This window comes from Rhinatrema bivittatum, chromosome 2, assembly GCF_901001135.1.
Source record: "Rhinatrema bivittatum chromosome 2, aRhiBiv1.1, whole genome shotgun sequence".
NCBI lineage: Eukaryota > Metazoa > Chordata > Amphibia > Gymnophiona > Rhinatrematidae > Rhinatrema > Rhinatrema bivittatum.
The window spans coordinates 190,838,478-190,855,241 of NC_042616.1; the positions used below are offsets into that span (position 1 = coordinate 190,838,478).

The 16,764-nt window shown below is 41.5% G+C and overlaps 1 protein-coding gene across 5 annotated transcripts in view; it reads right to left on the minus strand.

Annotated features, from left to right (window-relative positions):
* The window catches only part of VWDE (von Willebrand factor D and EGF domains), a 268,951-nt gene that overhangs the window by 139,748 nt on the left and 112,439 nt on the right, over positions 1-16,764 (minus strand). For all 5 annotated transcript variants that reach the window (XM_029588981.1, XM_029588980.1, XM_029588984.1 and 2 more), the window contains 2 exons: positions 3,048-4,045; positions 1,233-1,369 (listed from right to left, as the gene is read on the minus strand). In XM_029588981.1, coding sequence (XP_029444841.1) covers positions 1,233-1,369; positions 3,048-4,045 — 1,135 coding nt within the window. The remainder of the gene's footprint in view (positions 1-1,232; positions 1,370-3,047; positions 4,046-16,764) is intronic.

Here is a 16,764-nt window from a genome sequence, read left to right on the forward strand (position 1 = left end):
TCCCAATACAAATACACGCTACATGAAGCAATCAGTGTAATTCATACGAACAGAACAGGGTAACATCAAGCTAGGTTGAGAGAACATTGCACAAATCTCATCTTTGAGTGAGTTTCCTCACTCCGAGGGTCATCAAATCTTCACAAGAGAGCCCTGTTCTGTTTGTACGTCTCACTTTGAATGTCAAAGTGGCCCCTAACCCCTACACTAATACCTAAACCTCACCTCGAGTTATTAGGTGGGCCTCTTACAGAGATATAAATACCTATCTAGTGTGAGGGCATTATGGCTAGGCTCTGCACTTTGATAAATGACCCCCTAGGTGAAGTGTCTGGGTAAATTGGAGGGAGTGCAGGCTAAAGGACCAGCGGGGTCTTGATGACCTAGAGATAGACTTAGCAGACTAATTGGGGAAACTGGTAATTTCCTTCCAGTGCACATGTTATAAAATTTGATAATTTACATGCATAAAAGCCAAATGCTAAAGAAAATACACAAATTCAATTTCCTTGTGTAAATGATTAAAATTAGGAGCGCACACATAGCAGATGTCTGCTACTTATCTGGACAATTTTATACTTATCCAGAATGTGGCAGCTTTGATGCCACATAGTAAGATAAGGCTTAAAAAGTGATACAGACAGAGTAGTTGGATAAGGATTCAAACAGTAGCTATCCATCTATATTACTTATCTACCTATGAAGTGCTTTTTTTTTTTAACTTATCTAATTATCTTACTTAGCCAGATAAACTTTAAACAGCTCTACTTAATCATATAAGTGACCACAGCATTACTTAGCCAGATATTTGTCACCATTTAGCCGGATAAATCAAAAGTTATGTGGTTATATTTAAAAAATATGCTGCATATTTTTTGATACACAAACATGATATTGGGTAGATTTACATGTATTTTATATTATGTGCACAATATAAAATATGCATACACACACACACACGTTCATATACCTGTGTACAAGGGTGCGTTTGCACGTGTTTTAAAGTTATCCTTCCTTAATCTTTTAAGATTAAGATTGTTAGTAAGTCAAATATGAGAAAGTCCTATCTTCAAAAGATTTTCGCAGTCACAAAATAATAGAAAATTATTTGAAAAATTCAGAAATGCAATTATTATTGCATAAAAATGTTACTTTCTGTACCTATTATAACTCTATACATTGTCACATATTTTAAGTTAGCAAAGATAATTTCAGTTCCATGACTGGCCTACCTGATATTTGGTAACTTCACATTTAAGACTAGAAGACGCTATAAATCCTTGACCAGATACTCTTACGGAGGTACAGTCATACTGTCGAACATTACAAAGTCCAGCATTCACGAGCTCTGTAATTTCTGGAATCTGGTCTTCAAAGGAAGGGTCAGAATATTAAAGTTAACAGTAACATACAAAAGTGTCAAAGTGCTATGAAGTGTAAACCCACATTTTTCTAGAAAGAAACATTGATCAAAACTGAACTAAGAGCATTTTCAGATTTTGAGACACAAATGCAAATACATTTTGGGCCAGATCTTAAAATCTACGCCCGATTTTATAACATACGAGTGCTGCCGCGCACATGTTATAAAATCCAGGCTCGGTGCACGCAAGAGGGTCCACACTTGTGCACCTTGCGTGCGCCGAGCCCGAGTGGAGCCCCGATGGCTTTCCCCGTTCCCTCCAAGGCCGCTCCGAAATTGGAGTGGCCTTGGAAGGAACTTTTTTTCAGGCCCCCCCCCCCCCACCTTCCCCTCCCTTCCCCTATCTAACCGATCCCCCAGCCCTAAGTAAATCGAGCCCCCTACCTTTATTCCAAATGTTACGCCTGCCTGAGGCAGGCATAACTTGCGTGCGTGCCAGCTCGCCATCCCACAGCACAGGCCGCTGTCCGGGGGGGGGGGGGGGGATTCGGCCCCGCCCCCCGGACCGCCCACAAACCGCTGCCATGGTCCTGGACCTGCCCCCAGACCCCCAGACTCGCCCCTTCCTGCCCCTTTTTTGAAGCCCCGGGACATACGCTCGTCCCGGGGCTTGCGCGCGCTGCCGAGCCTATGCAAAATAGGCTCGGCGTGCACAGGGGCAGATTTTCTCAGGTTACGCGCGTAGCCTTTGAAAATCTGCCCCTTTATGTTTAAGATATAATTTTAGCAGGTGAAATACAAGGAGGGATTATTTTTTGATTGTACATCCTGATGCTATACTCGGTCGTAATTGCCAGGTTATAACATTAATGTGACGTCATATATCTAAAAAGATAAATTAAAATCAAGACAATCAGTTTAAATGTATTTTTTAAAATAGTATTCAGATAATCTGGGAATTAAAACTACTTAAAGCAACTAAAGCACTCTGCTTCAGTCTTGAAATCTCTGACCGCTTGGTCACTGTTGGAAACAGGATACTGGGCCTGATGGAGCCTTGGTCTTACCCAGGATGGCATGTTCTTATGTTCTTATCACTCAATCTGAGGATTATCGCTGAGGCAGATAATATACTTCAAGATCTGTCCCCAAGTAAGACATATAATGGGAAGACTTTGATGATTTTTTTTCCATATTTATTTTGGATTAACAAATATGACAAAACCCAGCTCACTCCATCTGTGGAATAACCATTAAATAAATAACACACATGCATAGGGCACCAAGGGAAGGAGGGCACCACAGAGTGTTGAAAACTTTGCATTTTTTCGGTTGCCCCCTTAGTTATAAGTAAATAATTTGCTTGTAATGCTTACTGCTATTTAGTATTAAATAAATACAATTTAAAAAAAAGTTTATGTTTAATATAGTTGTGGGGTCTGGAAGAAAACTGAATTTTTAATCTCTTATTTCACCTTCAGCACTTATTGAGTCTTAATGTTTTGTCAGTTAAGCAATGGAAGGGCCGAGGGAGCACCATTGTTGGGCTGGGTTTAGGGCATCAGTTTGCCTTAATCTGACCCTGGCTCACCCCAATTCTCAACTCCTCATAGAATATTCAGAGATTCATCAGAAAAAAAGGATGCTGGTGTTCTATTTTACATATCTGTACTTTACTACTTACCAGACAGTATACTACAGTCATAAGAACTGAAACCTGGAAAACAAGCACAGCCCCATTCCAAACACTGTCCATTTCCACTGCAGAGATTGGGACATTTGAATACAAGGAGGATGTTCTCAACTGTCTCGCCATATTCTTTTGTGTGGTAGCTTCCCTCCTCCATAACCCTCCTCTCACAATCATTCTCCAACAATGCCAGGCCTGCTTCCGCCCAGTTATGATTGTCCTTTAGCAATACATCTGTAATGCACATATCTACCACTTCTCCTATCCTCTGGCCAAGAAGACGCATGCAGGACCTGCCTATGCTGGAGTTAGCAATTGACTGCTGGCACAATGCCACAGCATTGGCATGAGTGAAACCAGATGGTGTGGGCCAAGAAGGCAGCAACTTCTGATGAGTGTCAGCAGCGTGGTCCTCTGGGAAAAAATAGCTATACCCTTCAAGGTCAGTCTGGCTCAGACTTTGGAATGGAAATGTGGGAAGGTATTCATAAAAGTGCTGGCGTTTCCATCTGTTTCTGACATGCTTGCCTTCAGGGGAATAGCTGTCATGTTGATATGTTTCCCTGCTGATGTTCAAGTGGGATATTCCTCCTTCTTCCTCCATGCCAGCATTTCCCTTTGGATCTGAGGAGACAGCGCCATGTGTCTGAAGAGTTATGTCAGGTTTCTTTTGGTTAATAAGTGGCTCATCTTCTGATGGATGTGTAAAGAAATCCTTTGTACCTGCAGATGCACGCTGGCTCAGTCCCCTGTCAAGCCCATCAGAATTAATGTACTCAGCAGTGACATCCAGCCACGGTATTAAGGCAGAATGCCAAACATCTTCATTGCCCTTGCATGACCCAGTATGATCCTCATGATCAATAGCATCCAGTCTATTAGAGGACTGATGCAGCACAGGGCTCCTACTAGCACAGCTGCAGTAATGTGCTCTTTTGGGTGATGGGAAAGAAGGTGGTGTTTGGTCAAACAAACTCTCTCCAGGTAAAATTCTGTAGAAAGAAAATACATGTCTTAACCTTCAGATTTGGTAGGGAGACCTAGCTTAATGAATAGTACTAATGAGACAAAAGATTAATTTGCATTTCTGAAGAGTCTCAGTATTGCACTCTAGTACTTCACACTAGGATATACTGTACATGCTATTTATTAGTCTCTGGGAAACCTCAGAACAAAATATATTTCTTAGACAGGAGTAATAGATTAAAAAAAACAAACAAAAAAAAAACTCTAATCGCTTGCTACAGGAATAATTTTGACATTTTTAAAACTTATGTTTTATGAAAAAACAGGAATACTAGGCAAAACAAACTTTCTTCTTTTACTGAGATAACACCACAAAAATGTTTATTTTCCCCTATTTTTAGAGAATAGCTAAACCATTCTAACAAGCCCTAATGCGTACATTATTATTATTCTAACCTGTGCTTAGTTTTTCCACCATTCATACATTTATGTCTTTGCCTAAACCTTCTCTTTTGACCTCCACCTCTAGTGCCCCAACTCACCATTGCCTTGGCTTAGTCCTTTTTTCCCAAGAGCTCTGTCAGGCTTCTTGATCTTTCTTCTTCTTCCCCTTTCTGACCATCATCTGATAACTTTCACACTTAGTCACCCTCCCACCGTCTCTTCCAATCACCACCAACACCTTCAGGAATCCCCAGGCTATGGACCCTTGCATCTTCTCTACTACTGTCTCATCTCTCCTCTCCTCCACAACCTTGCCAAAGTCTGATGGCGAGGCAGTTTCTTGTTACAACACTATACTCTTTTCTACTTTGCCCCACCTCTCCCCTGTTAGGCAAGGCATACCAACTCCCAACCTTGGCTTACCTCCAGAGTTCATTTTCCACATTTCTGTACAGCATGCTGATTTTTTCCTGCATTTCAAATTCCTGCTCACCTACTTCCTGTCTGTAATTGTACTCACCAAGCAAACTTGCTATGTCCATCTTTGCCTCCAAACACCAGTCTAACTTTACTGCACTCCCCTCCCTCCTCAGACTGCCTCTGCCTCCCATTGTCCTTCACTTCCTGCCCAGATTATGGATGATTTCTTTCATGGCTTGGTTCTTTACCACTCCATTCCTCTCCTCTTCCCGTAGCCCGGCATGCTTTCTTCATCTTTTGAAATCACAGAGGAGGAAACGGCTCATCTTTTCTCCTCATCAAGACTCACTTGTTCCGCTGACCCCACTGTCACTCAGATCCTTAGTTTTATTCTCCCTTGCAGTGATCCCTTGCACCCGTCGTATCCTCAATCTATTAGTTTCCACTATAACTGCCCCTGCTGTCTTAATACATGCTCAGACCACACCACTCCTCTAAAACCCCTCGCTGGATCCTTCTTACCCTGCTACTTATCATCCCATCTCCCTCCTCCTTTTCATATCTAAACTACTCAAATTGCTGCTCACATCCACTGTCTTGATTTCTTATATTTCCAATCACTCTTGATCCACTCCAATCTGGCTTTTGCCCTCTGTATTCCACAGAGAAAGCCTTTGCTAAGGTCTCCAGTGACCTCATCATGCCCTGAGACTGTTTTTTGTTTTTTAACTATTGAAATATTTATAATATCACCAAACTCCACTCATTTCTGAACACGGTACCAAAATCCTTACCTACTCCTTCATCCCTTCCTGTTTGGATACCTGCAGCCTGCTTCTCACTGTTCAAAATCCAGCTGCATGAATTACCTTCTTTCAAAATTCTTATGACCATGCAAGTCCTCTTTTCCAGTCCGCTTCCACATCCACTTCAAGTTTTTACTCACCTCCAGATACAGTACATTCACTCTACAGCTCCTCATTACCTCTCCTCTTTAATCTTCCAGTAAAGCCCTCTTTATGACCTCTTTATGACCTGCTCTTATCTGTGCCCTTCTGCATCTCCAGCTCCCGACTCCACACTTTCCGCTTTGCTGCATTATATGTCTGGAACAAACTGAGTTTATTGCTTCATGATGCCTCTCTGGTCTTACTCAAATCTCACCTAAAAATCCCACTTTTCTGAGTTTGTTCTTCTTCACTCAATGCACAATTAAACTCTGGGATTTGTTGCCAGAGGATGTGGTTAGTTCACTTATATAGCTGTGTTTAAAAGGATTGGATAAGTTTTTGGAGAAGAAGTCCATTACCTGCTATTAAGTTCACTTAGAGAATAGCCACTGCTATTACTAGCAATGGTTACATGAAATAGACTTAGTTTTTGGGTACTTGCCAGGTTCTTATGGCCTGGATTGGCCACTGTTGGAAACAGGATGCTGGGCTTGATGGACCCATGGTCTGACCCAGTATGGCATGTTCTTATGTTCTTAATGTTTAATTCATCTCTTTCATTTAAGAAAAAAACAAAAAACAAACCAAACCTCCCCCCCAAAAAATGGAAAAAAAAAAAAACCCCAAACAAACAGGGCCTCCCAAGGCCTCCCATGACCACCATCCATCCCTCCCACCTGGAAAAATACCAGGCCGTGGATTGACCCTGGCCCCCACTTACCCAGTCCAGTAGTGATCCGCTAGCAAGGCCTAGGTCCAGGCCGAAACCTTGGCCATGCATAGGCCTAGGCCACGGTAGATCTCTGTGAACTTGGCCTAGGCTCTATGTAAGGCCGAATCTTGGAGGCCTGGTTCTGATACCAGGTTCTAGGCCAGATGCTGGAGCCTTGGCCTGGTTCTCACATCTATCTGTCATTGTGATTATACGAATTTGAACTCAAGAAATTAGAGATCCTGGATGTTTGTACAGAGACTGAGTTTTGTTTGCCTGAATGGGCTTTGGCCCCAAAATCATCTTTGGGAGCCTCAGACCTATTGGATAGGAGATGCTTCATCAGTTCCACCTCGCGCATCTCTGGTACTTAACCTGGTACCCGAAGAGGAGACCGCCCTTTGAAGGGGGGTACTGTTGCGTTCGTGCCTGTTCTTGCCCTCGCTCCACACTCTTTACCTTTGTGGTGACTCCCTTCAGGTCTGATGGACAGATGCTGCCACAGCTTCTCCTTGCCTCTTCACCCCGGAATCCCTGGGCTGGCTTGACGCTGCGGATTCGCCATGTTCCTGATGATGTAAGGGCGCGCGCACGAGCTCCAGACTTTGTACCAGCAAGGGCGCGAACCTCGGGGGCATCCCCCTGTAGTGACGTCATCCGCTTCCAACTTAAAAGGTCTTTGCTTGCAACTACGAATTGAGTTAGCAAGGGGGAAATCTTTCTCCGCTGCTCTGCCTCTACAAACTTACCTAGGGGTACCCGCTCCTCGGAGGCCCCGTTCTCTCTCTTCTTGATTTCAGATTGCTAAGACGGGATCCAGTACTCGCTCCTCGAGGGCCTACGTCCCTGAATGCTCAGAAGACTTCTTACTGCCTGGAAGCGATAGCAGACATTAACACTGTGAATTCTATTGCAAATAGGAATTGGTACTTGCTCCACAAGGGCCTATGTTCCTAATCTCTGAAGACTCCCTTCTATCTAAAACGTTATCGCAGGTACGGAGATCGTGAATTATTATTGCAGATTGCAGATAGGAACCTGTACTCGCTCCATGAGGGCCCATGTTCCTAAAACCCTTCACAGACTCTCTTCTATCTCAGAAGCTTTTGTATACCTATATCTGGTACATTACAATTACAAATTGCAGATAGGAACTGGTACTCACTCCACGAGGGCCTATGTTCCTAAATTCTTCCAAGACTCTCTTCTATTCCAGAAGCCATCCCATACACAGCTATTGTGAGTTATTATTTCAGACTGCTTATAGGAACCAGTACTCGCCTATGGCTCCTATTCCTGAATATACCGAAGACTCTCTGTTGCATAAGAGGCCATTACAGATATCTACAATTGTGAGTGTATCATCTACTACTGGTTATGTATCCAGCATACCCTGTCTACTCACTACCTATAGTCTCTCTCTCTACAGCTCAGCAACCCAGAGATCGTAACTCCAGTATCTGAGGGGCTTCAGCCCTGCTGGGTAGATCAGCTCACTACTGCCACCTCTGGTGGTACAACTTCCAGTCTAATAAAGAACTATCTGTGTTTGTCTCATACTCCAGCCTAGCCAGTGGTCCCTCTCTGGATCTCCTCTTGGGGGCGCTGTCCTCTGCCATTGGCCCAGGGATTCACCATTTCTACTAAGTGTTTATTCCTTACATTACTAGTGGTATCTTACAGACTGCCACTCTGTGGGAGCCAACCCACTACAGATCAATAACTCCACCTATGGAGAATTATAAATTGCTAGCTCCTCCCCTTGGAGGAGCAGCATTGAACAGAGTGCTAAATCCGCCCTCCTGGTGGGGTGAGTGCTAACAGATTGCTAACTCCTCCCTACTTGAGGAGTAGATCTATAACACCATTCCACAGAAGGTAAACAGAAATCCCCATTCACATGAATGCATTCCATTCAACAGGACCATTAAGTCCCTTAGGGGCAGAAGTAGACCAATTAAAAATAAATCGTTGTTCCACTTTGTGCAGTGCAGCAGATAAATCACCACCATTTTTTAGATACACTTTCTTTATTACAAAAAACGTTATGTCCTCCCAAGAATGTTTGAATTCAATCCAATGATCCACAAGAGGCGCGTGTTCTTTTAAGGCTTTAACTCGACGGCGATGTTCAATGATATGAGCTGTAATTGATCTGCTTGTCTGTCCCACATACAATAATTTGCAGGGGCGTTTTATAATGTATATGACACCACTGCTGTCACAAGTGAACGACTCGGGCAGAAAATATATACAATTAGTGTTAGGAGGCTGGAATTTCGTACATTGCAAAACGTGCCTGATTGGCTTCTATACCGACATCTCTGCGTCCCTTTAATCTATCCCATAAGGATTGATGTTTTTTAATAGGAAAAATAGGTAGTTGGCTGAAAATATCCAAAGGAGATGATATATGCCAATATTTTTTTACATGAGATACCTTGGTGGAATGAGGTATAGTGGAAATTAATCTAGATGGAATATATTTTTTGTTTTACAAAATGAGGTTATCTCTATTGGCATATAATGCCCGCTTGTAAGCTTTTTTTATACAAGATCACATATAACCCCTAATCAGAAATCTATTAGCCAACATCTGAGCTTGAATCTTAAAATCCAAAGTGGAGTTGCATAAGCGTCTATAACGAAGAAACTGCCCCACAGGAATATTATCCTTTAACCGTCTTTTCAACTCAATATGCGAAACAGGTTTTTTCAGAAATTCAATGAACATTGGATTTTTCTTCAAAGCCATGGAATGAACTGAAATACTAAGGATTCTAATCAACAATTTGTGGTAGTCTCACATCATAGTGTGATATATGAGAAATTAACATTGGAACAGTAGCCCCTGAGGCAGCTCTGTTATGAGCGAAACTCGGCCAGAGTCGGGCATTTTCCAATAAAGAATCCCTTGCTACACCGATCTTTACCATTTGTCCTGCTTTCCCATTGAATGGAATGCATTCAAGTGAATGGGGATTTCTGTTTACCTTCTGTGGATTTGATAGCTGGATAGTCAGTCCTCTCTCCTGCTTTATCTTTAATAATTTCCACATGATTATTCATTGATCAGAGGTGATTCAATTAGATAGGGTTACCAATTTGGGTTTAACTCCTTGTGGAACGTAGTATAAAATACAAGGAATCTGGAGACACGTCATTACGCTCTTTCGAATCTATGGGAATACGTCAGTTCCGGGTAGGTGTAAGGCTGATCGGTTGGAAGACAGCGTTGGTAAGTGTTTCATTATGTATAGCAACCCACTTACTTATCTTTGGCATACTTGTGTTTTACAGATGGTGAATTAACATTTGGATTTTGGAATATTAGACATATGTGGAGACGGTGAATTAATCGTAATCATTTGAAAAATTATTTGAAAAATTGTTTACATCTATTTGATGTTTGTGTATGATGCTGGCATTTCTGAACACTCAGTGAATGCTTATAAATCTGCCCGCAATGGAGTTGGTCTAATTCCATTTTCTATTTATTTACTATCCGTCCATTTTCTTACATGCAGATAACGGATGGCTAGTGGTATAGGAGATCTTATGAGATTTGTCGGCAATCCTTTGTCGCAGCTTGACATCTCCATTTGATGAAGAAATTTATTGGAGGCAGATATTTGTGGATACCCAGTGGGTTGAAGCACTTATATAGCTGTTTTGTTTTAGGCATTGATGCATTTCAGTGAAAGATAGTACATATCCTTTATGTGGAAATAAGATACTTATAATAATTTTTATTCCATCTAGAATTATCTTGTTGAAATCGATAATGAAGATTTACTAAGCTTTAGTGACTGGAGAAGTCACATTGATGAGAGGAATAGTAAGATCAATTTGATTCTGTTGGAGTCTCCTTATTGAAGATTTCTTGAAGATTGTTTCGTGTTGAGACAGTCCCTGAAGAAGCCCTCAAGATAAGAGGGTGAAACAAAGATCTTTGTAGGACTTGTCTTCTAAATATCTTGTGCTTCTTGGGTAAGGAGTGGATTTTAGAATATCATGTGTTTTTTGGATAAATTTACATAATATTCACTTTATAGATGACATTTGAATTGATTATGAATCAATAACTTGTATTGTATTGTTTAAAACCATTTATGAAAACGTAATGCGTTTGAAATGCGTACTAATATGGTTTTATGTGTAATGTGTGCATGAGGGTGTGTGTGTGAGTTAGAGAGATTTTAATTGTTTAGATAGGTGTTTAATATGTGATTGCACAAATAAATGTTTAAAAAAATTATTATAAACTATTAGTTCTTCTTTTGTGTGTGATTTACGTATTACGTTAAAGAAGATTTGGCGATCTTGACCCTTTGTGTTGTCATACCGAAGGCACAGAGGAAGGGGCAGTGTCATTTATTTGTTTCTTCCTGCACAGTGCAGAGGAATCAACGGTAGATGGAAGAGATGACTGTCATCATCAATAAGGTATCTGGGAGGGTTAGGGAGAGAAGGAAGTGTTTCCTGGGGGTCTTAGTGCCTGGAAGAATGGGAGAGTGCTTGTTGATAGAATCTTGATTGGAAGGGAAAGGGCTTCATGGGATATTTGTGGAGGGGGGCATAGACTGTGGAGAGAGGGTCATGGGGAGAAGTCTGCATGAGGCGTCTTAGGAGAAGTGGAAAAGGTGTCATAGAGTCTTTTGGGAGAGTGCAGAGCAGAATCTCAATCTTGAGGAAGGGAACCCCTCTTGTCCTTCAGTCATGGTTGGGGGCCCTTTTCTGGCTGATTCACCCTGGGCTCCCCACCCTTCTAAGGTCATCCCTGGTTTAGCCTATCCCACCAGTAGCCAAAGAGTGGCCCAGGCCCTCAGGGCTTGTCAACAGTCAAAGAAGAGAGGGAGAGACCTGGGTGAGTCAGAGAGTGTTTGTGAGTAATAGAGTATATAAGAGAGAGGGCATGTAAGAGAAAAAGAAGGTGTAGGTGGTGTGAGACACTGAGACCATGTATAAAATAGAGCATGTGATTGTGAGAGAGTATGCATAAAAAAGCGAGAGTGTATGTGTATGAGAAAGCGTGCATGTCTGTGTGTGAGAGAGAGACAGAGCATGTATGAGGGCGATTTTATCGTTTGTTTTAAGAGGAATGATGATTGAAGTTTTCTATTATTGCACTGCAATCAAAGCTTAGCTTGCAGTCGTCTCCAGTTCAATTTTTGTCAGCATATTTTTATTTAAATTTAGTGGTCTCTTTATTGTGTATCTGGTGAGGGTCTGTGTGTATTCTGCATGTGTGACAGAGGTGAAGTATTCTGCTAGCAGGTAGTTTATGTGTAGGGATCTATAGCAGCTTGGCTTGTTCTGTTTTCCTAATAGGAGGTGCATTGGTGTTTTAGGGCTGGTATGATATCTGCAGTGTTACCTTTTCAATGGTAAGATTCAGTGCTGGCAGTTGATGCTATTTTGGTTTGGGAGGTTTTCTATATTTAGGGCTTCTCTACTCCCCTCACAAGCATCCCACCTCTCTCCTCCTGGGTTTTGTGTATGTGAGTGTGTGTGTATGTGTCTGTATGTGTGTGTGTGTGTGTGTGTGTGTGTGTGTGTGTGTGTGTGTTTTGTGTGAGAGAGAGAGAGAGAGAGAGAATGGGAGCCTGCCTGAATTGTGTGTATGTGTCAATGGGATTCTGCCTGTGATGTGAGTGTGAACAAATTTTATGCTGCTCCATTAATCCAAGACAAGCTCAGGGTGACTGGAAATTAAAAGATTTTAGGAATGGAGAATGGGGAATTTTGCCACCCTTATTAGTTTTAGTTATTGGATGTCTGATGTGTCTGCCATTTTGGTATATTTTATTGCTGTGTAGAAAAATGTTAAAATTTTTTATGAGCTCTTAATTACTGGATGCTATTATATTCATCAGCTAATTGGAAATATTCTTATTATTATGGTTTTACTAGTTTTGAGTAAGGGGATGCAGAGGAAACAGAGAGGAAGTAAGCCGGGGGTTGCTGGGGGGGGGGGCGAGGGGGGTACCAAAGGTAATATCCACCCCGGGTGCCACATACTTTAGTTACGTTACTAGTGACCGGGAATATCCCTGAAACATCCTTGCAGGATTTTTATGCTAGACTTGACATCTGGAGTGGAGGAGTAGCCTAGTGGTTAGAACAGTGGGCTATGAACCAGAAAACCAGGGCTCAAGTCCTGCTGTTGCTCCTTGTGACCTTGGGCAAGTCACTTTTCCCTTCATTTCCTCAGATACAAACTTAGGCCTGGATTTATCAAAATGCACTAAATAATGCATGCTATAGAAAAAGAGGTGTATTTTATGGTAATAGGCAGTTTATCGCAATTTGCGCTAATACCTATGCAAAGCACTAAGTTACCACAAATTGCCATAACTTTTTCGCTTTTGAGATAAGTGCCAGAATTGTGGTATTTCCTACATACAACCACTGGGGGGACCATGTTTACTATCAGGCCATTCCATGGTTCTGATGTTTGCCTTTTCTACATTCTTATGTGTGCTGGAAAGCCATTCTACTTCTTTGTTGTGCCCTATATGATTCTCATATACATTTCTCCCAAATTGTTCTGTTTCAGATTTGATTGGAGGTATTTTAACTGCACTAATATTCTTTCCCAATTTCCTGTAGAACTGTATTTGGATCAGTCTAAATGTTTTATTTTGATATCTTTTATTTCTGTTTTTTCCACATCTCTGTATCTTTTGTGTTTCCGCTGTCATTTTCAGTTTGCTGCTGGAGTACATGAATTTAAGGTCTTTTTCCTGTTATTACAGTACATTTCATATTTTGGATTTTTCTAATTATTTTTGGCATCCTTGATTCTTTGAGGTATTCATCTACCAGTGACCCCTCAGCCATGCAGTGATTTTATTTTTAACGCTATATATTTTTTCCAAGGGGGAGTTATCTTCCTCATTTTCTTCTGGTCTTGTATTTTTGTTGATAGGACACTCTCTAATGATTTTCCCTGCACAAAATTGTATCCGATTTATTTCTGTGATATCAAGAGATAATCCTTTTATGAAGATTATGGTCTTCTTGATCTTACGTATCATACTTTTAACTTTGGGTGTCAGGTTTAACTTAGGTAGTCTTTTCTATCTCCTGGATTCCAGCACCCAGCATACAGGCCCAATCTGTATCCAAATCAGTTTTTGTTCACGTCTGCCAACTCCTCTACCTCTGACCCCTCCTGGATGACAAAGCCTTTGCAACCATTTTCTGGGCTTGAGTAATCTCTCACCTGGACTACTGTTAACTTCCTCTATGCTGGAATTCCAAATACCTTACAGTGTTACCTGCAGCTCTTACAAAATGCTATAGTCCATGTGATGGTAAAGGAAAACATATTTTACTGCATAACTGAATTATCTCCTGACACTCTGCACTATATTCTAACTCTTAGTTCTAGCTTATAAACAAACTCAAAGGTCTGGCCCCCATCTATCTTAGGACTGGAGGTCTTTCATCCCCCATACACCTAAACGCCCTCAGTCTTCACAATCTCAGGTACATCTGAAGGTGCTAGCCTAAAAAACAATGAGCCTTGCCAACACCAGGAAGAAAACCTTTGTAGATCATGTAACACACTTTCAACTCCCTGGATGGAAAGGTGTGCCATGAAAAAATGATGATGATTACGTTGATGATGATACATATCCATCTCCACATAGGCTAGGATATTAACTGTCAGATCCTCTATCTCCTGGGCTCTTCACTCTGTTTCCTGGTTTGTCTTACATTTCTCTCAGCCTCCTGCATTGCAACATTATAATTCACTGGTATCTCATCTGTCATGTCTTTCAATTGCTCTGGTAATTCTGGCACCTTTCTTCTAGGGATGTTTGGCTCTTCCAGTATCTTTCTTCTGATGCCCTTTGGCTGTTCTGGCACCTATTTTCTGACACTTCTCTCCAGATCTTCTCTTTCTCTTTCTTGTTCTGCATTAGCCCTCAACATTTTAAGGTATTATCACCAGTATTTCTTTGTTTGATTTTTCCAATTAGAGATCTTAAATTTGCATCAGTTATATTTTGCAGTTTTTCCTTTGGTAGTGTTCCTTTTTCTTCCAGCTCATGCTCTCTTTGTAAACCCTCTTGATATAAATGTAGATACACCTTTTCTCCACTAGATGGCCCTAGTCCCCAAGCCCATGGTTAGTACATCTACAGAAAGACTATCCCACTCATGACTGCATCTCCCCCACAGGCTTGCAGGAATGGGAGGTCTTTTAGGCAATGGAGTGGGGTTAGCCCCTGTGACTGAGGCAGTGTAGCTTTGGTTTTGAGGGATAAAGACATGTTTTAGTGTGCTCTCTATAGTTAGGCCATCAGTCTAGCAAAAGAAGGCAGAGCCACTGCCCTGGCAGTTCTTGCTGATAGACTGGAGGGAAGAGAGAGAAACAGAGTGTTTTTGGTGATTTTTTCCTAAATTGAGAGCTAGATGTTTTGATTTGCTTCTTCTAGGAGGCTGAAGCTCCTCTCCAAAAGTGCAGGAAGGAATCTGTATACCCTTTCAACCCTACAAGAAGAGGTTGCAGAGACCTATGTATAAGATAAAGTATTTTTGATAAGATTGAGTTTTTTTTCAAATTGTTTGGGAAGGAATTATTTTTTCTGCCCACTTCCTTGCCCAGATCTGGACTGTAATATCCATTCCAGAATAGGCTCTTTCCTCAGGAGGGTCAAAGCACTATTATTTCAAAGAGGAGTTGGAGACCATCAGGAGACCCCCAATCAGAGTTTCCATCCTGGGACACTGGACACAGGGAGATGAAGATCGGGAGTGCCCATCTGGAGATCAGGTACTGTGGAAAAGGGGACATCCACCCTGGATAGGATTCCCTGTCCCTCTTGGGATACATATTCATCCCACACCATGGATGGATTTCTTCTTACAAGTTTCAGTATAAAGGGACACTTCAACAGAGGGATACATTGTTTAAACTTCTACTACACAAAAGGCAAGGAATCTGAATGTATTTGGACACTTTGAAGTCAATATTCAAAAGCCATATATGGTTAACTTCTAGCCGCATAATAACTTAAGTGGCTAGAATTTAGCCACATAAGTCAGGGGTGTTCTAGGGATGGGCGGTAGGCATTTCCAGGCAAAGCAGAGTTAGCTGTTTAACCTATGCAACTAACTCTGGTCAGGCCATAGGGCTGTCCTAAATTTAGTCATTTAGACATTATTGGCTACTTTAATGTGCCCTGTTGGTTAGCTGGGTACATTAAAGCCAAGCTGCACAGCAGATGAAAATTGACCTCTTTATTATTTCACTTTATTGATTTCCATTCAATCAATATTAATAAATAATATTTTGAAGACCAATCTGGCAAATCCTGCCTATTTTGTCCAGGTACCTGTCCTGAAGAGCAAGGGTAACCCACACACTCAGAAGGTTTCCAGTGCCTGGGCCCAGACTGTTATCCTTCCCCCCACAGAGAAGAATTCCCCCTGAGAAACAAAAAAAGAGTTGGGGAAAGACAGAGGAGCTAGTCCACATAAAGGGGTTACATAAACATAGGGCTTATGGTATAAAAACAGCAGTACATTATCTCTTTTTTATCTTCAGGGCTCCACATAACTGTATCTAGTCCTCAATTTTTTCATTAGCTCCTGTGGTCTGTTTCCAATTGCAGTGAGTCCATGAAGAGATTCACTATGATTTATAACTGTACCAGAGATGTTATTTTCACCTGAAGGGTCTGCATTATCACTACCACCATCATTAACCCTAGCGCTGAGACGAAAGGTAGGCACCTTTTCATTCTGTGCAATGTACGACCAGCATTGAGTTTTCTTCATCTTTCTTTTCTTACTTCAGTAATGATGGTTATCTTACTGAGGTTTGGTATAGATATGCCACAAAGTCACCACTTGAAGGTACTCGGGAAAACTTAGAAATGTACTCTATTCTCTCCCTTTTAGAAATGCTCAACAATGGTTTATACCATTATTGATGTCACGTTTGTCTATCTGCCTGTTAAAATACAATACCCACGCACTCAGTAGAAGAGGTACAAAGAGGCTTCTGTGAGATGTCACTTTTCCCTTTATGATCAGGGTTAACTGTAGTCAATGAAGCTTGGTTTCTCCAAGTATCAGAAAGCCATCTACAGGAGCCATAAGCATTACCACAATGTGACCATCACTTGTTGAAGATGACTGTGGTGAACAACATTCCTGGGTCTTTAGTTGACTGCTTTGGGTGTGTAATGCGTGTTCTAGT